Below are 24,952 nucleotides of genomic sequence, written 5' to 3' on the forward strand. Positions count from 1 at the left end.
ACTAATTTGTAAAGAAACTTTAGTGGTAGACAGCAAATAGGCGTATGGCGTATAGACATGTTTACATTACGATACCAATGTTGACAGCGTTGCTAGTGAAACCGCGATGACATGTAGTAAACGGGCTCTCTATTTAAGTCAAGACAGCGCAGTTTGCCAGCTGTGGACTGGCATGAGAAAAACAAAACACTACCTACCTACCACCTACCTACCCTACTACTACCTACCTACCCTACTACTACTACCCTACTACTAATACTAACCTACCGTCACCAGTACTATCTTTATCTACACCTGTCTTTGCATCTTTTGGTCAGTGGTGTTGGAGGTAGAAAAAATAAAAGTTTATTAATGAGTAATTATGATCAGATGCGTTTATTCTTTTGTGTCGGTTCGTGAGCTGAATTGCTCTATTACAAACAAACAATAGTACGTACATTTTGTATGATAATTAGTTTGATGAGGGATATTTATTATTTACCGACATGAGGTACCTCCAAACGTTGGAAGTTTGAGATCCGTTTAGAGGTGTATTTTAAGGCAAAAGACATCATTAGGAAATATGTAGCGATATAGATTTCACCTGTATGTAATTCCTCTGTAATTTACTGTGCAATTTTAAAAACAGCATACTGATAATAACACTTTGATGTCTTAAGCCTAAAATTAAAAATCTACATTTTGTAGATTGTAGTGAAGGCATGTGACAATGAAATTATTGCTAGCGAAAATTTTACAAAAATAAACTGTCTCAATCTAATTCACATACCAATGTACAAATTCAATGTACCATTAAACTATAATCACATCACTTAGAAATGAATATTATTATAGAAAATAAAAAACAAAAACAAAATGTTTGGTCTGTGACACTGGGAGAAAAGCTAAAAATCTACGAAAGGTTCTTTACAACGACGGTAATTACATAAGTAATATTTACAAAAATCTGAGCAAAGTGCTAACTATTTATAATAGAACGAGTCCCTATATCATCAATATTAAATATATTGGTTCAATCATTGCATCAATGAAAACTCAATACACACTGTACCTAACACATTAAGTTAAACCAAGAAATAATTTATTTATATTGATAATATTTGGGACGGCTTACTATCAGAGAATATCAATATCCAAGAGTCTAAAATTCAAACTTCTGCGTTTAAATTAACTCTAAGATAGTTGGCATTAACACAGAAGTAGATAATTAGTTTACTATCAGAGAATATCAATATCCAACAGTCTAGAATTCAAACTTCTGCGTTTAAATTAACTCTAAGATAGTTGGCATTAACACAGAAGTAGATAATTAGCAATATACCTAAGCAAACTACTAAATTATAAAATATTACTTGTTATGTAAATTGATTCGAACTTGTTCAGCAATCAATGAGTAATGTAAACATTGTAAATGTTTTACAAGTATATTGTATGCACACTATATTTAGGAGTAAATTGTGGACGGGTCTAACCTTTTATTTAACAGCTGTTAATACCCACAATTAGGCAAAATAAATATAATTAGATAGGTCTAAAAATGAAAACGAAACTTTCAACTCAGAAGCTAGACCTCTGAACTGTAGACTGTTGGCAGTGTGATCAACAGCCTGCAATTTCCACTTGAAAAACTTACACGCGCACTTACCTACTCGATTTTTTCGCTTCACTCTCACTACACTCACATATAAACATACCTATTACCAAACATTGGAATAACAAAAAATTCATTTATAATATCGAATAACAAAATTGCATCATAATTCGGTATGTTCTTGTTCTTTACCTGAAACAAGTAAATTAACATGAAATTTTATTGTAGACATTTTTTTGCCCACAAAAATTACGTCGAAAAAGTATCTGGTCAAGTCATCGATGAGTCAAGTAGATAAAGTACTAGTACCACTCATGACATCAATTCACAATCGGCAGACCCTTACAGCGATCACGCACTCATCCGATCCGAATCCGTGTGGTAAAAATATGAATATAAAAAATATCTATGTCATATGTCATAAAGATAGACCAGAGTCTCATGAAATGAAATTCCAAAGTCAGCAACACCATAACAATTCACCACGTTTAACAGCTTTGTTAAATTCACCACAGAGTACATAGGATATTCACAGAGTGTTGCTAACTTTGGAATTTCACAGGTGAAAAGCATTTCTGCTGCATCAAGATTGAGGAGTTTGAAAATAGTGTCCGATCGAATCTTCGGTTTCGGCCATTTTTTGGCAAAACTTTCGGCTTCGGCCAAAATAGGCCGAAGTTTTGACTGAAGTAGAAAATTTCTAGTATGCCTCAAATTGAACTAGCTGTTACGAATACGTTAGAGCGCATTGGAAGCGGATATTATTTCAAAGTGTTGGTATTTATGACAACTTCAACAAGACCAAGTCAACACGGACCATTGACTTATATATTACTTCGTATGGACAGGGTTTTTGAACAAACAAAATGGCACCGACTCGTGCAACCCTAATGACTTCTGGATTTCAAACTGGTCGTTCATTAGTATCAAAGAGGTGGCGCTAATTTATTTGGTTTCTAAGCCGTGAAAAATTTTGTTCGCTTGACCATATCTTGTCATTTATATCGATGACACAGACCTGCCGTAGCAGTACAAACTACACAGTAACCACTCAGTTTGACAATTTACGTGAGTAGCAAAGAGTATTTTAGTAAGTTAAGCCATGGTTTACCTGAGGCACTTTCTGTTGCGGCAACATCTTCGTGGTTCTCGATTTCCTAGATATAAAAAACAATTTGAATCACATACATATTATATACTTAAACCCTCTAACAAATAAACCTGAAATAGCGGTGGAATAGTTATACTCTGTTTTGTCTTTTTCCTTCAAATGTCAAATTACTGATGACAGAGAAAGACAAAACAGAGTATAACTATTCCACCGCTATTCCAGGTTTATTTGTTAGAGGGCTAAAGTTAAATCTTTTAACTAGTTATAGGGTTCAGTATCTGGATTTCATTTCCTGTTTCGAGATTGAGAAAAAAAGGACAAATCAATCATTGTTTTGATGTACTTAAAAGTGTATAAAGTACTAAAATCATAACGTCGTGTAGTACCTGTTCGTGGTCCGCGTGCTGGTAGAGGCCGCGGCGCACGCGCGCCTGCAGCGCTTTGATCTCGTCGTCGTACGCGCGCCACTCGGGCACGATGCGCATCGCCGCCGATAGCTTCGCCTCTTTTGTCTGTGGGTTGTTGCACTGCGGACACGTTTTTTATTAACATTTTAGATTTGACAGAGTGAATTAGAGTGAGAGAGCTCTCGGTATGATCCTGGATCGATGATATGTCAAGTATTAGGCTATGGGTGACGTGAAATCAAAGAAAAACGGGCTATTCTTAGGCTACCTAGCGTCAAATATAGGAACATGTGACACCTGCCAGTGACGTCGACCCCTCGACGTTTTGTTACAAGTTCCCTAACTGTCGTGAACTGTGGCTTTGGGTAGACAATGGACGGGGCGCCGACGGCGACGCGACACTGACAGCACGGCGGTGGCACGGCGTGGCGTGAGAGTCGCGTCAGCGTCGCGCCGGTTTTCCAGCCGGTGTGATTTCTCGAGCATTTGAAACAAGATTTCAAGTGACTCTGATGTGGAAGCGGTGTTGCTGTCGAGCAAACAGTGTTTGGCCAAAAACGTGGCCTCGAAAACACTGACTCCTTGGTACAGCTAACTTTACAGTGCTCTTGAAAGTTTAATAGTTGACGTTATTTTTATACATTATTGGTATGAATTCTCACCAAATCAATAGTCTTGGCATACTGCTTGGAGTTGTCGTCGCACCAAGTCTCGCACCACAGCCACTCTTGCGGCAGAGACTTTATGGCCACCTGGTGTATCATGTTGTTAGGCAAGTCCTGATCTGTGTACAAAGTTACGAACGTATAATGGTTCTAAACTAAGATAAGCATTGGTAAGGTATGGTATGCGACAGGTCGAGATGGCAATCGGGGTATGAGGCGGGGGGACGGCCCGCACATCCGCACATCACTCGCGCTATCCCGCACCGGGTTAAGCAGCGCTTTTATGCCTCTATGACCTGCACGCCACTGGTTTAGCCAACGTCGGAAAAAGTCGGAAAAATGAGCGTAAAAAAGCGCTAACTGCTTTGGTTAAGACAATGGCAAATAATAATATAAACATTGGTGCGCACGCCAACCAACAAAACAAGTTATTAGCAGACGTTTGCCATAACCGTGAAAGAAACAAAATATCAACCCTGCTTGATAAATCATCACCCCATTACTCATTAGAATTTATTCACCTTAAAACGTATGCAAAATACTAAGCTCTTAAGACTGGATTACGCCAGAGCAACATCATGCTACAGCAGTTAAAGTTAAGGCCACTCACCGCCGGATCATAGGAACCAATACAATAATATAAGTGGTCTCGTGCCGCGCCGTTATGGTGAGGTTTGATTTTTAGAGTTCCGTATCCTGTATCCAGGACCCCATTACTAAATCTATCTGTCTGTCAGCAGGCTGCATCTCATGAACCGCAATAGATAGACAGTTGAAATTTTCACAGAGTATATTTATTTTATTATATATTATATACAACAAATAAAAACATTCAGAATGGCCGCCATGTAAATTAAAAAGTAAATAATCTGGTACGATGGTACGTAACCCTGCGTGTGTAAGTCTCTTATTTGGCCGGTTTTTAGGGTTCCGTACCTCAAACGGAAAAACGGAACCCTTATAGGATCACTTTGTTGTCTGTCTGTCTGTCTGTCGGTCTGTCAAGAAACCTACAGGGTACTTCCTGTTGATCTAGAATCATGAAATTTGGCAGGTAGGTAGGTCTTATATTAAAGATATGAAAACCGTGAATTTGTGGTTACTTCATACAAAAAAAATTTAAATTGTGGTCATGAACTAATAATTAGTATTTTCAATTTTCGAAGTAAGACAACTATATCAAGTGGGGAATCATATGAAAGGTGTTCATCTGTACATTTTATAATAGATTTTTATTTATTTTTATGCATCATAGTTTTTGAATTATCGTGCAAAATGTCGAAAAAGTACGACTGTATTACGGAACCCTCGTTGCGCGAGCTTGACTCGCACTTGGTCGGTTTTTTAAAAACAAAGTTACCCAAATTGGACAAGCTGTTGGGATCCTGGCTGAGCGCCTGGTACTGGCCGCGCAGCCGGTCGCCGGCCGCGATGCGCCGGAAGCGCTTCAGGTCCACCACGTACAGCGCGCTGATGTGGTAGCTGCGCCCTTGCAGGTGATTCCTCCAGTAGCCTTGCTTCCAGAACCTATACCATTTACATTATCATCATCATCATCATCATCATCATGATCAACCTATCGCCGGCTTACTACAGAGCACGGCGGGGTGATTACGTATCTCGCGACAGGCGTAAATCTCGCAATCATTGCTGTCAAACGTCCGGCTAGAGAGAGACAGCAATATCCACATAGCAAAATAAGAAGAAGAAGAAGAGATACAGCAAATCAACTGTCGCATTGCTACTGCTGTCGCGTTGCTGTCGCTACTGCAACGTTTTTCGTAATCACCCCGCGGGTCTCCTCTCAGAGGGGTTTTTGGGCACGCACATCTAACTTTTCGAAGTTATGTGCGTTTTAACAATTAAATATCACTCGTTTTAATGGTGAAGGCAAACATTTTGTTGAAACTGAGAATTCTGCATGATGTTCTCAAAGATGTCAGTCTGCCAATCTGCACTTGGCGAGCATGGTAGACTACGGCCAAAACATTCTCATTCTGAGAACAGACCCGCGCACAGTTGATGTTGATCATGATGAATATTGCACTACTTTTAGACCAATAATTATGCAGTTTATTGGAAAGGATTATTGAAAAATGAATACTCTAAACATTCATACCGGAATCCCTCCATTTCTCTCCTGCTATCACAGAATGGCGTATATCCATATGGAGCGCCGCCTAAGTCAAGATCTACAAGTTCTTTCAAATCCGCTCGAACAATCTGTAAAAATGGTTTTAATTTAGTGACTAGGATAGTCTATTAAAAACCGGTTAAGAACGTGTCGAGTCACGCGCAGTATAGGGTTTCGTAGTTGCTCATCACAATAAATGTGGTATTTGAAGCGGGCTTTTCTACCCGACTACGGCAAAGCCAAAAGGAAGGATTTTTGTTTATATTCTGAACATATTTTCATCACTTTACAATGCTTCATAAACTTACTACAGTCCGCGACAGGTTGAGATAGCAATCGGGGTATGAGGCGGGGGGACGCCCCCGTACGTCATCCACACTCGCCCGCACCGGGTTAGCGCGGGGGCTGTGCGGGGTGCGGGGAGTTCACTCCCCGATTGCCATATCGACCTGTCTAAAACTTCATCTAAATAATTTTAAATGTGTGTACGACTCTTTTAACCTCGTTTTATTTATATACTACTAAGTATATCCAAAAACAGCCATTTAGCTGGCAGAGGGGATTGCTGGAAAAATTGGAATCGCTGAATCTATAAATGGGTCTATAAATCACAATCTTATTGCAGGTGTGTGAAACCTGCAATATAAGATTGTGATTTGAGGCTGATTCAAGGAACAATTCGAGAAACTTCGCTTCGACAATAAGTTTACCTGGTCGGCATCGACGAAGATGATCTTTTTCACGTGCAGCGGGAACAGCACGTCGAGGAACAGTATCTTGTAACCCCAGATGGTGCGCTGGCGGTCCCGCTGCCGCTGCAGCCAGCGCGGCCACTGGTACTGCACCAGCTCGTACTCGAACCCGTACTCTTGCGCCATGTACGGTAAGATATCCTAAAAGTGCATCAACAGCGTAACGTTGGATACAGGACTACCACTTTTATAAGTCGCCGACTATGTCAGGTGGGAGGCTTAACAGGCTTACCGGCAAACCCGTGCTGCCAAGCGAATAAGCGTTCCAGTACGATGCCGTGTAGAAACCAAAGGGTTTATTAAAAACTGCCATACCGCTACCATCTTAGACTACATCATCACTTACCACCAGGTGAGATTGCAGTCAAGAGCTAACTTGTATCTGAATAAAATAATAATAAAAACTAACTAAAAACGAATACACACCAATGAAATACAGATCTTATTGCTTGATATTAAGAGTTTACACATAAGAAGAACAGAGATTCATGCTATTTCGCTCAAAATTCGCGCGATGTGCGTAGGCGACAACCAATAGCGGCCGGACGCACGCCATGATTGGCTGCAATATTTTTGCGCCGTTCAATAATAAAATTTCTGCGCAGGTAAAACTTATAAAAGTGGAAGTACAGTGTACAATGTGATTTTTTAAGGATTTTGTGACAGAATAACAAATAAGCATGCAATGGTATCTGTGTATATATTATACATAGCTGTAAAAAAATTGTAATTGTAATAGATTTTCAATATCGTTATATTTTGATTTCATGATTGAACATAATGCTTTATTGGCTTACATTAGAATAAAAACTTGAAAGGCTGTGTTCTTTTATCTAACCCTGTTTACAAACAGGGTTAGATAAAAGAAGATTTAAAACATGTTAAAGTTTTTTTTTTTTAATTTTGTTGTGAACGGTCACTGCTTCCACGTTTACTCATAACCGCAACCAATGAAATTATATTTCTTACCTTAAGCGAGGGACTGAGATAGTTTTTCAGGAACCAGAATTTAACGGGGCTCTTCGTATGCTTGAGCACAGATAACATCATGATACGCAGGAAACGCTCGTACAGATGTCCAGATGCTACCGAGAACACATTGATCGTTTCGTCTTGAGCTTCGGACTCCTCGCCGCCACCGAATGAACTATGACAATAATGACACCGTAGATTATATTTCAACTAGATGATGCCTGCAACTTTATCTGCATGGTAGATTTTTAAAAATCTCTTAAAAGGCAGCCTATATCACTCTCCAAATTTTTATCTACACCCATGCAAAAAATCCCGTTTATCTGTTGTTCCGTTGCGACATGTTTCAAGGAAAACCCAACAAACAAACACACTTTCGCATTTATAATATGGGTTGGGATGGGTAATTTTGTTACATAATGATGTTATGTTAAGAAAAATATGTAATGTTACTTATGAAAATGGTTTTAAGTCGATTATACTACGTTGGTTCTAAGCTAAACTGACAAATTCTAAACTACTGTTATCATTCTCACAATGGAAAGGAAAAGGACAGCGCTTATTTTCTTTCAATTCAGTGTCATCAAGACATTAGCCGGCACTTCCGTATATTTTTAACCGACCTCCAAAAAGGAGGTGGTTCTAAATTCGGCCCGTTTTTTTTTAAATTACTAAAAGTTGCTGGCGAATCACAACACATCAAAGTATTTGTCGACTTTTACTAACTTTTATAATTTATTGCACTGAATTACGAAAGTATGAGATTGAAAATAATAGTGCATATCAAATATTAATTTAGGCAAAGCATATTTCCTCCTAAAGAGTTTCCTTCACTATCCTATTGTGGACATGACAAATAGCGTAGGACGCTTAAATTTTGTCGTGATTTTTAACCGTAATACCTTGCAATGCTGTGATAGCCTGGTGGTTTGGACGTCCACCTTCTAATCGGAGGTCGGGGATTCGATCCCGGGCACGCACCTCTAACTTTTCGGAGTTATGTGCGTTTTATGTAATTAAATATCACTTGCTTTAACGGTGAAGGAAAACATCGTGAGGAAACCTGCATGCCTGAGAGTTCTCCATAATGTTCTCAAAGGTGTGTGAAGTCTACCAATCTGCACATAGCCCGCGTGGTAGACTATGGCCAAAAACCCTTCTCTCTGAGAGGAGACCCGTGCTCTGTAGCGAGCCGGCGATGGGTTGATCATGATGATGACCTTGCAATGGAGTTCCATATTCCTCCGCTGTTCTTATCGTCGTTCTCTTCGAGCAGGTCGAGATGCTGCTTTTCTGGCTTCTTGCTGACGCGCAGCTTGACGACGTGGCTCCGGAAAGAGCTCATCAGGACCTGGATGTGTTCGCTGCCTGCCGGCGTATCGGTGTTCTCGTGACTGTAATCATTCTTTTGGTTTTTATTAGAGTTCCGTACCCGAAGGGAGTCATCGGGACCCTATTAATAAGCCTCCACAGCCTGTCCGTCAGCTGCCTGTATCTCATGAACCGTAATATATAGAGAGTGGAAATTTTCACAGAGTGTATTTCTATTACCGCTATAATAACCGTTTACAGAACCATGATAGGTGGTCTAAATATTTTTTTATAAGCATTTCTGTGAAAAGTGACTTGACCGTCGGCGCGAGGTGCGCGGGATGCGAAATAGGAACCGTGCAAAAACTGACAGTTGAAATTTGGTTGCTTGAGGGGTTAAAAAATTCAAAAGTTTTATTGTACGATGGTATAATGGAATATACGATGGAACCGTTCGTGTGCGAGTCCGACTCATCTGTGTCTTTTTAATACTGCTTTTAATGAATGAAATGAAAATATTGTATGTTGAACTTTGAAAATTATGAAATATAACTCACCCAACAATCTCGTAAATATCATCGGAGCGGCCGGGTCTCAAGCGCATGGTCCAAGCGCCCGGGTTCGCTTTGAGCTGGAAGTAGCCGAGGTTGGCCATCACGATGGTGTCCATCATCTCCGGCTTGTCCCGAGTGCCGAGGATCAGCTGCAAGCCTCGCGGAGGGGTGCCCAGTGTAGTATCCCACGCGTGACCTTCCAGTAATAGGTACTCCAACTCGAATTCACTACACGGTTAACAAGAGACGTCTAAATAATATCCAATAAGTGTGAGCTATTTTATGAAAGTAATAGATAATGCCCGCGATTTCATTCGCGGTTCACATCCCGTGGGAAAATTATCATTTTCCGAGATGAAAAGCCTCTGAGATGTCTCTGAGATGCAAGCTAGCTCTGTACCCAATTTCATTAAAATTGGCTAAACGGATAAGCTGTTTAACCACTTTTAATCCCGAAAAATCAAAAACTTCCCACAAGACTTAACCAAGGGGGAAGTTTTTGATTTTTTGGGATAAAAAGTAGCCTATGTGTGCGTCAGCGATGCAAATGCTGCGAAAGTTGACTACGTTTGTAGTCATGACGATATAGGTACGTTAGAACTATGCGCTTATTTCGTCCACTGCACTACACCTCACAATAATAATACCTTACAATTAAATTGTGACGCCACCTGTAATAGCAATGCTCATACATATTACATACCTATGCACAAGCGACTCGACGTCAGCCAGGCGTATGTTGTCGAGATCGTAGACGGACTTAACGCACTCGACGAGCCAGTTGGACGGTGTCCTCAGGTCCAGCGACAGCAGGGGCGCGTGCGGCAGACGTGAGAACCGAGCTATCGCGCCCGCGGTCTGCGCTCCGTTCGCGTTGAACTGTAGCTCCGGTTCTAGCACATAGCGGTAGAAGCTGTGGGAACACTCAACGATTACTTATAATCTCTCTGGTATAACCTACCCTTACAAGTTATTTAGGAACGATAAGCATTAGTTTTTACTACATACCAAACTCTCATTATAAATGGGAAACCAAAGACTATCTGTCACCACTATCGTGAGTAGGGGAGTATTAAAATAGGTGTACATATAAAATGTATTTTTATTATATTAATAAAGTTATTTAAATGAAAGAAGAAAAATTACCTATAGAAATACTGGCATAATAAGTTGTATTATCTTTACAAGTACAGAATTTTCGAGACGTGCGCATATTACGCTCTTAACGAAAGAATACCCAGCCGAGTTTATTATGGGCTTCTCAAACCAGAGCGCGTTAAAAGGTATGAGACTCTCGTAGCTTTAGTTTTAAGTTTTTGTTAATATCAGCACTACATGCTCCCTTTGTTAAGACATCTATTGGATATTCGAAAAGTGTACATAGTAGCAAATGTTGGAAAATAAATAATTTGGATTAAAAAAATTATGAATTGAACAAATTTTAAAGGTCAAACTCATGATGAATCTGCAGAAGGGTAGATACCTCTTGAGCGGCATGTCGGAGTTCTTGTCCTGCGGGTTGAGGAACAGCTGCACGCGGCAGTTGAGCACGCGCCGCAGCGCCAGCAGCAGCGGCGCCAGGCGCTGCGCCGGGCTCGACGCGGGGTCCACCACTGCTACGATCTATGATACCATTAAGCAAAGACGTCTATAAACTGGTACAGTACCTACTACCACTTTTATAAGTCGCGTCGGCCAAAAATTCGTTTGCCCAGGAGAACGCAACCTAAAGCCGACTAAAGCCGAATGTACACCAATGGAATATATACCTTATTGCATGACAAACAAAAACAAGAGAGACTCGTGCTATCTTACTCATAATTCGCGCGTACAAAACACGGCGCGTAGGCAACAACCAATAGCGGACAGACCGCGCTATAATTAGATACTAGGATTTAGGTATTTAAAATCGCGTGGGAACTCTTTGATTTTCCGGAATAAAAAGTGGCCTATGTCACTCTCCAGGTCTTGTACTATACCCATGCGAAAAATCACGTCGATCCGTTGCTCCGTTGCGACGTGATTGAAGGACAAACCAATAAACCAACAAACAATCACACTTTCGCATTTGTAATATGGGTAGTGATTTTGGCGCCATTCAAATATAAGTTTTATGCGCTGGTACATCGGCGTAACTTATAAAAGTGTTAGTACTGTAGCGAGCCACTATTTTTAAAACATGCTCCTAGGTATTGTTTTACCCAAAGGGACATGGGTGTAACAAATACACACGAATTTGTAAACTACTGAGGATGGGTTTCTTCTCAGAATAAGAAGGGTTTGACCACAGCCTACCATGCTGGCCCAGTGCGGATTGGCAGAGTTCACACAACTTTGAGAACATTATGCAGAACTCTCAGGCATGGATCCTGGGCATGCACCTCTAACTTTTCGGAGTTATGTGCGTTTTAAACAATTCAATATCACTTGCTTTGACGGTGAACGAAAACATGGTACAAAAATAGAATAAACAAAACAAATAACACCTCAACTGCAGCTTCATCCTGATAGAGAGGTGACAACTCAATGACGGAGTGCTCGGTGCGCAGTCCACTCGGCAGCGGCGTGCGCACCTTAGGACTGCGTGAAGCTAGCACTGATATCACTTTCATATAGTTTTCCGTCGATATTTCCGCCACATCATCTGTCAAAAACAAAATTATAACCTTTAGGTCTCTGATGCCCGGCAGCCCGAGACTTCATCCGCGTGGATTTAGGCTTTTTAAAATCCCTTTATTTTCTGGGGTAAAAAAAGAATATATCCATCCCCGGAATCTATTCCTGAACTAAATTTCATCAAAATCGCCGTTAAAAGCTGGCAATCAATCAGACACATTTCTTTTTCGTACTCATACTATTATTCAATATTCAACTTTCGCATTCATAATATTAGTATGAATATCCATTACAATAACCCAAAGCCTGAGTCCCTGCTATTTGTAGGATATAAAGTTTCACTGGTTATTACAACTACATATTATTGGTTTTGGCTTTTGCGACCTAATAATCGTGGTCCATCGTGGTCCCTTCAATGTTGTTACAACGGCAATCGTTTACTCATTACTGTATATAAGTTTTGTCATATTTTATATCAACTTTGAACTTAGAACAATGTTCTATTTTATTTTTATCCAGAGAAAAAATTCTTGGTGGTCATGTTAGCAGAGTTGACTTTAAAGAAATTCTTTTACTATGTATGTCGTGCTCACTTACCATCATCATCTAGAACTTCATTAGTGGTTGTCTTTTTCTTCATAAAGACTTCAGACAGTTTGTCCCCGTAAACTTGGTTGCTGTACCTAATAAATATAAAAATTAAGCCTATTATCAAAATCTAAATGTAGCGCTTCTGTCCACCTCCTCCTGAATAGGGTCTTGGACTGCAGTCATAAAATGATGTGATTTTTTGTATAGTGGTAGTTTTTGGGGCTAGAATTCATGGTTAAACAGAATAATTAAAAAAAATCATGATTTTTATTTATTTTTGCATAATTAATTAACGCCACCGCTATACGGAAAGCGAATAATGACGTCACAATGCGCAAACGACAAATATTTTTTATTTTAATAATATAGCATATTAAAGTTAATAATTTATTGTGCTAAAAATAATGCAATGTAACGTCACGAGCGCCGGGATAAATCCCGAACGTAACGAGGGAACCAAAAACTCCTTGTAAGGAACAGAATTTGTTTTGGGTGTGGGATGTTCTAAATTCAAATCACATTACATCCCTAAGCTAAGTCATAGGAATGTTATGACGTACTTTAAACTTAGAAACAAGTCTGTAATAAGGCATTCTAGAGCGAGTGGTGTGAAAAATCATGTAAACCTGATTCATAAAAACCTAAAGTACCAAAACTTTTAACATAGTTAGCTTAAGTGCTAAAACATCAATCATACCTTATCTTAAACGATTCAGCAAACTTACCTCTCCAGCAAAACAAAGTCATCGAGAGAGAACTCCTCTCCGTCCGCGAAAGGGCCAATAACCCGTGAGTTGTGCACGACGGCGCGCTCGCCCGCACGGAGCCGCAAGCTGCGTGCGCTCAGCACGCGCGACGCTTTCAGCACCCACGCGTACTTGTTCAGGGCCGGGACTAACTCCGGCTATGGGGGAGCATTTCTAATGTCAGAATATTCATTTAACTGTCAATAATTAATGTACAAAGATATACAAACATGTCAGTCGTAAAAACGTTCGTGAAAAATGAATATTTATTTTCTAAGTTCTAGGGTTTGATACGAGTGTTGAGTCAAAAGGTCCGTAATTCTTTTTTATTATAGTTTAAAATTAGATTATGCCAGTAACTTTTCAATTCTTCAGGATAAAAAGTAGCCTATGAATGTGATGACAGATACTTATATTTCGCATTAATTTATAATAATAGTATAGTAGGTAATATGTATTTTCAAATTTCAGAACCACATCAATCATGTTTTCAGTATTAACTATTTTGTGTTTACGGTTTTCACTTTTTAAATGATCAAAATTTTCACGGAAGTATTACCTCGATAGATACAGTAGCGACTCACCATAATGTCGCAGTCCTGTCTCTCATGGCAGCCCTCATCTTCCAGCAGTTGCGTTACATATTTGGTAGCTTTCACCGATTCCAATGTACTAAGAGCAGCCAGAACAACTTTGTTAAGCGACTGATCCGCACTCGACGTGCCGTCTACGTTGGGTATAAAGGCTACTCGAACACCACCCGACTCTCTCTACAATTCAAACAAAGATTCACTTTCACACAGTTATAAAATATACAAGGAACGTGCAAAAACGTCTGGCATATCCTATCCTACGCATGCCAATACTAAACCCCTATTCAAATTCTAAAAAATACAGTTTGAAGTTCCTGCTTACAAGTTCGTTATGTTACCAACATTATTGAAGTGAAAACTTCATAATTCATAATTAATCATACTTCATTTATTCTTTGCTTGGAACATGGCACAATACATAATAATATTAGGGATATTTTATTTTATTTTACACTTAAATTATATAAAATGTTATCGAGTTTTACAGGTCTTGTGTAACTCCACTTACGACGCGGACACAGTCACAACGAGCACTAAACAAAACAAGAAACATATTACATTATACTTATATAGACCAACACGTTCGATCGTAATCGGTGTACAATGATATTTCAATTAATATTAATTATTTTATCAAGACATCTATCATTCTTTAGGGCCATTGGGGTATTTTGGGATGGGTAAAATCTTCAAGGTCGAATCACCGACATGTAAATGTTAATTATACTGAGACTGTCGATAGATGTAAAAAACTAAACTAATGTTGATAGGCTAAATTAATAAGTATAACAAAAATGTGTTATAACAAAAAAGAGCAATGTTAAAAATCTTACCATAAAAGTCAAAGCATTCCTTAACAAATCCCTTGATTCCTTGACATTCAAATCACCCGCGACCCAAATAGTCTGAGTAACTTTCTCTGGTTTACCAGGTTTTATGAAATATTTCAAGATTGGCAAGGCTGTTGCCAAGGCATCGCGACCTGAAAAAAGGTTAAATTTTGCACATTTTTTTGCTGAATTAATGTTAGGTCTAATTTTTTCCTATGCTGATCTCAGTCATGTACAAGATTTACATGATTCGATGACCGATAGATGTACAGTACTATCGGTCATCGAACATGATTAATCACTTAACTGCGACGCCAACAGAGTCGCAGTACGAAATGTACACAAGACCGAGATCAGCATATTAGAATTATTTAGTCCTTAGAATGGTGACGTAATCTGAAATGTTTTTACCAGGTATAGTATGTACAGTACAGGTAAAGTTGTAGTAATATAATATAGTAATAAATGAAGTAGACATTGGAATAACTTATCTCTAACAGAGATTTCTTCTAGCTCCTCAAGATTACTGTAGTTACAAGTGATACGTCTTACGTTACGGCACGTAGAATTATAAGAATTACAATAAATCTTTAATCTAATTAGCAAATTAGCAGGTTAGCCCGCTATCATCTTAGACTGCATCATCACTTACCACCAGGTGAGATTGCAGTCAAGGGCTAACTTGTATCTGAATTAAAAAAAAAAATTCTGGTACTCACATCTGAAACAAGCTTTAAGCTTGGTTGGACAAAAATATGAATCATTTTGAATGTGCCTAATATTGGTTTATAAATACTATTTATGCCCTAAACAAAACAAATTTTCATTAAAAAATATTGCAATTTTGTACCAGTCAATTGCAGAAGCCGGTGGATTTTGTCCTCAGTAAATAATTCAACCGAGGATGGAACACCAGACAAATCCAAGTATTGAGATGATTCTGAGGCAAGAACTCGGCGATTTAACCTAAAAAAACCAGATTTTTTCGTGCAAGTTTGATGAAGGTATATGTATAATCAGTGTAAGGTTTTGGTCACTCGAACCGGGTCAAATTAAACTATAGGTAATATTTATAAATCCTGTAATATTTTTTGGACTTAGAAAGCTGAAATCTTTCACAGAGAAGGGGTTTTGCGAAATTTCCATGGGGTAGGGAATAAAGAGGATTTGTATTTTCACCGTGCGAAGCCGCGGGCGGTCGCTAGTCAGGGAATAATTTATTACTGGATTTAATTTAATAACTTATGGATTTAGGTTTTTTAAAATCCCGTGGGAACTCTTTGCTTTTCCAGGATAAAAAGTAGCATATGTCACTCTCCAGGTCTTAACTATTTCCATGCAAAAATCCCGTCGATCTATTGCTCCATTGCGACGAAATTGAAAGACAAACCACAAGCCAATAAACCAACAAACAAACGCACTATCGTATTTCTAATATGGGTAGTGATTATTGTTTCAGTTTTTGAACACGTAATGATTGAGTACCTAGGCATTATGTGCGGTTGTTTCATAAGATAGTCCAAAGCATCATCAGTATCGGCCAGTTCGCCGCGGAACACTGCTCGCTGCAAGCGCCCTGTGTGTCTGGACAGGGCTGTCACCAGCGCCTCCTCGAGCAACTCCACCGATGACGTCACTGGCGTTGCGCTCTCGTCCCATAGCGGCACACCGTTTATCAGCACCTACGAGACCTCATTATTATCATCACAAACTATTGCCATCGCCGGCTCACTATGAGCACGGGTCTCCTCTTAGAATGAGAAGAATTTAAGTCATAGTACACTCGTGTGGATTGGCAGATTTCGCACACCTTTGAGAAAATTATGCAGAACTCTTAGATATGCAGGTTTCGTCATGACGTTTTCCTTCACCGTTGAAGCAAATTAATTTGAAGCTGTCAAAGCCTAGTGATAGTGGTAAATGACTTCAGCCTCTTGTTAGGGACTAGCTGACACCCGCGACTTCATACGCGTGGTTTTAGGTTTTTAAAATCTGATGGTAACTCTTTGATTTTCCGGGATAAAAAGTAGCCTATGTCACTCTCAAATCACGACGATCCGTTGCTCCGTTGCGACGTGATTGAAGGACAAACCAACAAACCAATAAACCAACAAACAAACACACTTTCGCATTTATAATATGGGTAGTGATGTCCAGGTCTTGTCTGATAATTAAGTACGCACTCAAGCAAATTTTATGCGTGAGTGAGTGTGTGTGTGTGCCTGCGTAGGTACTTGGTTACGTACGTAATATGTATGAACCTACATGCGTACGTGCATGTGTATAAGTCCCGCAAATTGCTATTGCGCCGGAACCATGTCTCATTAACATTAATTTTGAAGTCAGCCGAAGTAAAAATAAACCATCTGCTCGAAACTTAAGTCTAGTGATGACGTCACTAAAATGGCGGCCACGCGCATTAGCAGTTTGCACGACTTATACGCGCTTGAATGCGTGAATTTATTGAATTAATATGAATGCGAAGAAAGTACCTTAAAAAGAATTATTATTCTATAAATTTATCTATTACTCATAAAATAATACATTGAAATTGGACATTTTTATTTTTAAGTACCTGAGGATATTTATTGGTTCCCAATTTGGAAACAAATTCTTCAGCCAACTGATGCCCAAAGTTGTACTCTGAGTCCTCAGATATTATCTCATCTAGGTTCGCATTGGAACTTGCGTATTTCTTCAAATGTTTCTTGATATTGTCCAAGTTTAGGGTGTCGTCTTGGGCGGAATGGAGAAGCTGAAAATTATTTACGTTATCAAGATACGACAAAAGGAAAAAGTATATTAATACGGATGTACAGTTTAAAAAAGTAAAACTAATACCTAATTTTTATTAACTAACATAGAACGGAATCTAAGTGAACACAGGTAACACAGGTTCTATTTTATACAATCTCAAAACTAAACTGATAGGTCTAACAGTGTCCATACAATGACTTCTACGGAAAAGTATGTATATCACTATATTTAAACCTGCCGAATCAGTTTAGTGTAGTCCGAATAGTAGTTAGTAACTTAGTAACACAAAGGGGCATACCTGAGTGAGGAAATAGAAAGCCTCTTTGTTCGAGTTCCGATCCTGCGCTACGTAGTTGAAGGCGCTTCGAACAGCCGCCGCTAGGACTGGGTCGCTGCTGCCCGGAGCCAGCACGAGGCCTACCCGTACCGGTGTCGCGTGTTTCAGAAGAGTTTCCCCAAGTTTTAGCGGAGGAGCCGAAACAGGTGAAATAGGGTCTATTATTATTACCTGACAAACAAGAAATTGTGGTCAATGCATCATTTTTTTTTATTAAAATCAGTAAGACACACGATGATTTTATTCAAAAAGGCAGTTCTTAGTGTTCAATTTACTTTACATTAAAAATAATTTTAACTGAAAATATTTCGAAGCTGAACAGTTCGATCAAACGAAAAAAAAGTCGAGTGTGGATTACTAAGGGCCGGTTGTTTCAACAAATTTTGACGGACACGTAACCTTTAAATATGGCGCTAACGAACGTAAGTAAAGAAAAAGCGTTGATTCAGCATCTATTAGCGCTAACGTTCGTTAAAAAGTTACGTTTACGTTAACCGGTGCTGGAGCCATTGGTGATCGTCAAATCAGTTCGTAACTTCATACTTCCGACAAACGGAATATTTTATTTACAAATTATAATGGAATCAATTTAATTCAATGCTTTTAATGGTAGTTTTTTTGAAGATGAAAGATAATTTGTAAGAAAGAAAAAGTGTTTAAAATGCGAAGTAGCAATATTAATAACTATGTATAAAATTTAATATACCTAAAATGAAATAAAAAAAGGTTACGGAGAAGTAAGTTAATTTTTAGGGTTAGTTTCGCAACCAAAATAACAATTACGAACAGTTTTTTGTACAATGAAGCAACGCACTTAAATTAACAGATGTTAAAGTTCGTCTACGTCTGTTAAATTTTAACGAACGTATCTTACGAAGACCAATGGTTTGAAACAACCGGCCCTTAGTATGCCACTCAATGAAAGTGGCACGGCCCTCAGCAATAAGGAACACGAGCAGAGAGACAAATATTAACTTACATAATTATAAATGTTCCTCCTCATGTTTCTAAGCATGCCCGGGTACGTAGGCCGCAACAGATCCATGTACGAAGAAGGCCAGCGCCTGTAGCGGTCGTCAGTCTCCAGGTCGTTGAGCCACGTGATGGCGGTGTCGCGGATGTCGAGCCCGTATTCCTCCCACGTGAAGCTTTCACCGACCTCGAGCGACATCAGCTTGTTGATTAGCTTCTTTGACATACCTATTTTATAAATATGAAAGTCAAAGGCGCAACCCACACCTACAGAGTCTACTACAGTAGAGCGTAGCATTTTTTTGATAACAAATTGAACAAAATTTTATTTTCTGTGATAATTTTGATTTAGAAATATCTGAAAGAAATTGAAGCAACTATTTTCTTGTTACTTGCTTGCTTTTCAGGAGGATTGGCGGGCTTAACGAATGCTGTACGTTGTACAGCTTACGATTTAGGTTTTTAAAAAATCCAGAGGGAACTTTTCGATTTTCCGGAGCAAAAAGTAGCCTATGTCCATCCCCAAGATGTTAAGTATCACATTTCGTCAACATCAATTAAACGGATGGGCAGTGAAAAGCGAGCAGACAGACAGTCACACTTTCACATTTAAAATATTAGTATCGCATTAAAATTAATAGTATAGTTCGAGGTCAAAAAAGAGCATACCAATGGCGTGCAACATATTCATAGGTCCAATATCTTCCCTGAGAGCAGCGAGTAGAGCCATCACATCCACCTCCTCCGCGTCGTACTGCGCGCCCGAAACCAGCAGCAGCGGCTCGGCGGGACGCAGTCCTAGCGACGACGCCCATATGTCCTGGTTGTACAGGACTTCGTCCCGGAACGAGCGGGGGACATTCACGTGGATCAGAGACTTTGTCTAATACAAAGGAAAAAATACATTGTCAAGTGCAAGCCTTTTCAATAAAAAAAAATCTTCAGATACATTAATTTTAGTTATGTCAGTTAGTCTTTTATGCAAAGAGAATCAATTTGTGAAAACTACGATTTCAGGCAATAATTCATTTTTTAGATTGCAAATAGATCGAGGTTAGTAAAATCTCCAGTGATCTTGAGTTCCTAAGCGACCAGTACAGTACACCTATTATAAAAGCAATCGTTATTGTCTGTAAATGAATAACTAATTGTGTATACCTAAATAATTTAGTCTACTAAAACGCGCCCCACTATTCTATCTTCATGTATGTATGCTCACATTGCTGATTGATGCGATAGAACTGACATTCTAACAATACATAATATTTGCAGTGTAAACTATTAGGACAAAGAGTGAGTCGTATCCTCGTAGATTGAACCACTTGTATGTGTAGTGCAACTTACCTGCATGGGAAAGTTTTGAGCGATAGAAGTGAGCACTTTAAGTGCTTCGTCACCACCAGAGTCGTGTGCGTCGATCACCGCAGCTGCCGCTTGCATGCTCAAGCCCTGCATTTGCCAAACTTTGAGCGGAGCCAACTCCTCGCTCATTTCAGACAAATGCCGTCGGAAGCGTTCCAAGGGTGTGCGTAAAGCAGGAAATAGGTTTCTAAAATTGATTTCTAAATGTATTAATAATGATTATACGTATGATCTATCTTGCCTTAGTTGACAAGATATAGCAAAATCTCTTCAAAGAAGCCAGTATGGTTTATCACTTGTATGTAACCACAAATTCACGGTTTGGATTTTCCCCTTTATTTGTATTATAAGTCCCGCAAATCGCTAATGCGCGTGGCCTGAATTTTCGAGCTGATGATATATTTTTACTTAAATATACGTCAAATGACGTCATTTTGATGTTAATGAGACATGGTTCCAGCGTAATAGCAATTTGCGGGACTTATATATGACATTGATACAATAATGATTTTAAAAAAAGAGTTTTATTGGCAAATTAAGCAGAATTTTAATTTCTTTCAGGCTCAGAGAGACATCAATAAAAATAAGGTAAATAAAAAATAATAACTAAAACACATAGCTATGAATAATGCTACATACTTAAGCTTGCCAAAATTAAATCCATCAATTTGGTTCTGAGGATCATTTTCATCTTCTTCTTCCGAAGGTGCTGCATCATCACCATCAGCTTCCTTAGGAGTAGTGTCATCCTGACTTTTGTATTCAGTACTTTTCAACTGCAACTCTACTCCATATCCAGACAGACGTAATTTAGGTTTGCCTCTAGACTGTAACAAATAGTTTGCTATTAGGTAATGTGCATGTGTTGAACATTAAGATGAACAATTTGAGTTTGAGCAAAGAATCCTCACACTACAAATTTTATTCATTTGATCACATTATTGTTGTGAAATGTTGAAGAAAAATTTTTTTTTATTTGATCACAAATATTATCATTTTATATCAAACATAAAAATCGATTTTATAGCTTCTGCCCGCGGCTTCGCCCGCGTGGCCTACAGGAAACAAATGTAATTTTCTTTTCAGAAACAAACATTATAACCCTGCACCAGCACCGAATAGGGACCGAATTTAATCAATAATTAAAACTGTCGCTTACAAACTTTCATCCCCTATTTTACCACCCTTATGGGCGAATTTTCCAAAAATCCTGAAACACGTATTTCTTCATTTGTGACCGAAAACCCAAATACCAATTTTCATGCAAATAACTTGAAAAATGACGGACTTTCACACAAACTTCCATTCCCCATTTAACCCACTTAGGGGTGGAATTTCGAAAAATCCTTTCTTAGTGGATACCTACTCTTTACAAAGAATAGACCCTCCAAATGTCATGTCTTTAGGACCAGCAGTGTGCGTTGATATATATGTCAGTCAGTCAGTCAGGACTTTGAATTTTATATATATAGATTAAAGGTATTCAGTATCTGCAAGCTGGAGGGTGATTTTGTAAAATCTGCATCAATCATTATTACAATCTCAATTGTTCTGATTGGCTGAATTCGTGCGATTCTTGTTAAACAATTCATGTCATACAATGTAGGGCATTGTAATAGTGAGCGAGCATCAACCAATCAGAGGTGATTGCGATTGTGACATTGTAGCTGTCATTCTACCGCAATCGAGGCCCTGGTTTTCATTGGGAATCTTAAATAGGTGGAGTCACTTACTAATCAAAGTAAGGTAGCGGAAATTGTACTTAATGTTTAGAATAGAAACAAATGAACTTACTTTTACATTCCATCTTACTACATAGTTGATTAAGCCTTTATCAGCATACGCTGCCAATATCTTATGTTTTGCTGCAAAGTCTGCAGTACCCAGTTCACCATACAAAATTGCAGTTACACTTTTATTATCGCTACTTGGATATGTATGATCCAATAAGTAGGTTTCCAATTTATGTTCCTCCTAAAATTAAAAATTATGATTTATCTTAATGCACATAATACAGCATAAACTTGCAAATATAACAAATTTTAAAGAAATGAACACTTTCTTTCATAAAAGAGAGAGAGTATCAATAAAGTGTGGCAGACTATGGTCTAAGCCCTTCTTACTCTGACAGGAGACCCAGCTCTGTAGTGGGCCTGTAATGGGTTGATCATAATCCATACTAATATTATAAATGCGAAAGTGTGTCTGTCTGTCTGCTAGCTTTTTCCGGCTCAACCGTTCAACCGATTTTGATGAAATTTAGTACAGAGGTAGCTTGCAACCCGGGGAAGTACCCGGGTACTTTTTATCCCGGAAAATTTAAGAGTTCCTACAGGATTAAAAAAACCTAAATCCACGCATACGAAGTCGCGCGCATCAGCTAGTGATCAATAAATAGGTTTAAAGTAAATGTAAGCACTCAAATTTCAGTAATGTTTACATTCTAGTTTTTCATTATAAACAAAAGCTTGTTACAGAAAGTACAGTAAAAATCTGTTATAACAACATTGAAAGCACTATGATTATTAGGTTACAAAAGGGCTTAATAACTGGTGCAAACTCACCAGCAATTTGGACTACAGATAGCTTGGACTTCAGTTTTGAATCATTATAACTGATACAACTGCAGTCACAACCCCGGTGCATGCGCGAACTGACTCCCTTGTTAAAGGACCCCGGATGGGTTTGAAACTAGTCGGGCTAACGTCGAATTATAAATGAGGTTAATGTTAAGAGTTTTGACTGTACAATCTGTTTAGCAGTCTAGCCTATTCTTGAACAGTCAAACCTCAGCATGCCAACTATACTTTTAATTTCAAAAACATATACTCACATAATTATATTGCTGTACAGATTTCAGTGTATCCCTCAAAACATCATTATCACAAATTTTCTGTGATGCTATAGAAACAAAACTATCACACGCTAATTCCTTAGCCCCATTTTGAGTGGCAATCTGGTCAAACATACGAACAGTGGGAGAAGTTAGGTGCATAGACAGAGCAAGCTTGGCCATACGCAGCTGAGCTGGAGCCAGTAGTAAACTTGCTACACTTATACAGGCATCATATACTTCTTTATCAGTTTCTGAAATACATGTTTTGATAATAATAAGAAAAAAAAAGAATTTTATGCTTACCCAACTTTATCAGTTGAGTAATCACTTATTTGTATTGCCATAATATTGTTTTGCCATAATAAATAAATTTAAATAAATAAAAGGAAAAGGTGACCGACTGACTGACTGATCTATCACCGCACAGCTCAATCTACTGGAAGGATCGGGCTGAAATTTGGCATACAGATAGCTATTATGACGTAGGCATCCGCTAAGAAAGAATTTTTGAAAATTCACCCCCTTAGGGTGTAATAGGGATTTGAAATTTGTGTAGTCCACGCGGACGAAGTCGCGCGCATAAGCTACATACACATACACACTACATACAATAAACATGAATGAAGTTTTAGCTTACCTAGATCACTTAGACTGGATTTCAAAGTGGTAATTCCATCGAAAAAGGACCAGAACAAATCAGAGCTCTCAGCTGACATGTACTCAGCCAGTTCCAACACAATAGGGGTGGCTTCCCATTTAGCACTTACGAATGTAGTTACCCCTTTAGATTTTCTTTCATTTCGTGTAGAAGCCTCACTATCTCCGGCACAATTAACAAACGTGTGTGCTAATACAATTAAAAAAATCCTAATACCGGTGGTTTTCATTGTAGGTAACTATATAAAACCTACACTTAATAAATTAAATTTTGTATCAAAAAGAAGTGCACTGTTTGTAATTCTTTGTCATTCTCCTACGTTTTAATTTTATATGTTTTTCTTTATAAATAGTCTTCAAAATTAATCAACATAAATTCATTTTCATTCAATTTCATACAAAATTATTTCGCCAATGACAGTTGAACACGGCAATCGGCCACAGACCAAGAGGCAAGAACTCAGAACAGGCTCCACGTGGGCTCCACTAAAGCTCTAAACCTAAAACCTCATCTAAGGCCGTAGATAGAGTAATAAAGGTAGATACAGGAACGTTTGCTTTCACATTCACTAAAAAGAGAGCACAGATAAAGTTTCTAATGTGATAAACAGAGACGCAGCTAACCTATATTTTGTCCCTTATCGTGTAACTGGTTTTTTTCAAGAATACATACAAGAAGTTGCAAAACAAACTGAGAATTCGTGGCGTAACTGTATTTCTCATGAGTTATTTACTTGTTTTCACATAAAAAACATTTAATACAAATATTGTTGATCGGTTAATACAAATATTGACTACTAAAAAATGGTAATAATTGTCGTGTTATTCATCGTTACGTCGTGCTATCGCTATCTCATACGCGGTTACACATTACTTACATCTACCTATTATTCAATCTACGACCGCAACGCAATCGCTGCATCCCATTGCATCCTCATCTCTGTGATCCTCATTGCTGCTCAGTGGTGTCCCCTAGAGTAACACTTACATCTACCTATTATTCAATCTACGACCGCAACGCAATCGCTGCATCCCATTGCATCCTCATCTCTGTGATCCTCATTGCTGCTCAGTGGTGTCCCCTAGAGTAACTATGTTCCTTGGTGGTGTCACTGTCAGCGAGTTTGCAGCGAGCATAGAGATGGTAATCATTCATCC

The 24,952-nt window shown here is 38.7% G+C and overlaps 1 protein-coding gene across 1 annotated transcript; it reads right to left on the minus strand.

The window, feature by feature from the left end:
* Positions 1-358: 358 nt before the first annotated feature.
* On the minus strand, positions 359-24,237 carry Uggt (UDP-glucose-glycoprotein glucosyltransferase). The gene is made up of 28 exons (XM_034985202.2): positions 23,775-24,237; positions 23,135-23,388; positions 22,096-22,275; positions 20,941-21,128; positions 20,284-20,488; positions 19,609-19,822; positions 18,947-19,167; positions 17,929-18,138; positions 17,449-17,628; positions 16,359-16,555; positions 15,724-15,839; positions 14,877-15,025; positions 14,035-14,220; positions 13,430-13,608; positions 12,711-12,796; positions 11,984-12,141; positions 10,981-11,120; positions 10,201-10,410; positions 9,501-9,725; positions 8,853-9,026; positions 7,630-7,807; positions 6,619-6,801; positions 5,894-5,997; positions 5,135-5,301; positions 3,772-3,893; positions 3,089-3,229; positions 2,703-2,748; positions 359-1,783 (listed from the first exon to the last, which is right to left on the minus strand). The coding sequence occupies exons 1-28, from the start codon at positions 24,022-24,024 to the stop codon at positions 1,755-1,757; spliced, it is 4,692 nt and encodes a 1,563-aa protein (XP_034841093.1). The 5' UTR covers positions 24,025-24,237; the 3' UTR covers positions 359-1,754.
* Positions 24,238-24,952: the final 715 nt, after the last annotated feature.

This window comes from Maniola hyperantus, chromosome 4 (assembly GCF_902806685.2).
Source record: "Maniola hyperantus chromosome 4, iAphHyp1.2, whole genome shotgun sequence".
NCBI lineage: Eukaryota > Metazoa > Arthropoda > Insecta > Lepidoptera > Nymphalidae > Maniola > Maniola hyperantus.

Coding starts and splice junctions, on each gene's coding strand:
- Uggt (XM_034985202.2), bottom strand. CDS start 24,024: ATGAAAACCACCGGTATTAGGATTTTTTTAATTGTATTAGCACACACG. Junction 22,276..23,134: donor CTGTACAGCAATATAATTAT/GTGAGTATATGT, acceptor TTTTAATTTTAG/GAGGAACATAAATTGGAAAC. Junction 7,808..8,852: donor ATATGGAACTCCATTGCAAG/GTCATCATCATG, acceptor TTATTGTCATAG/TTCATTCGGTGGCGGCGAGG.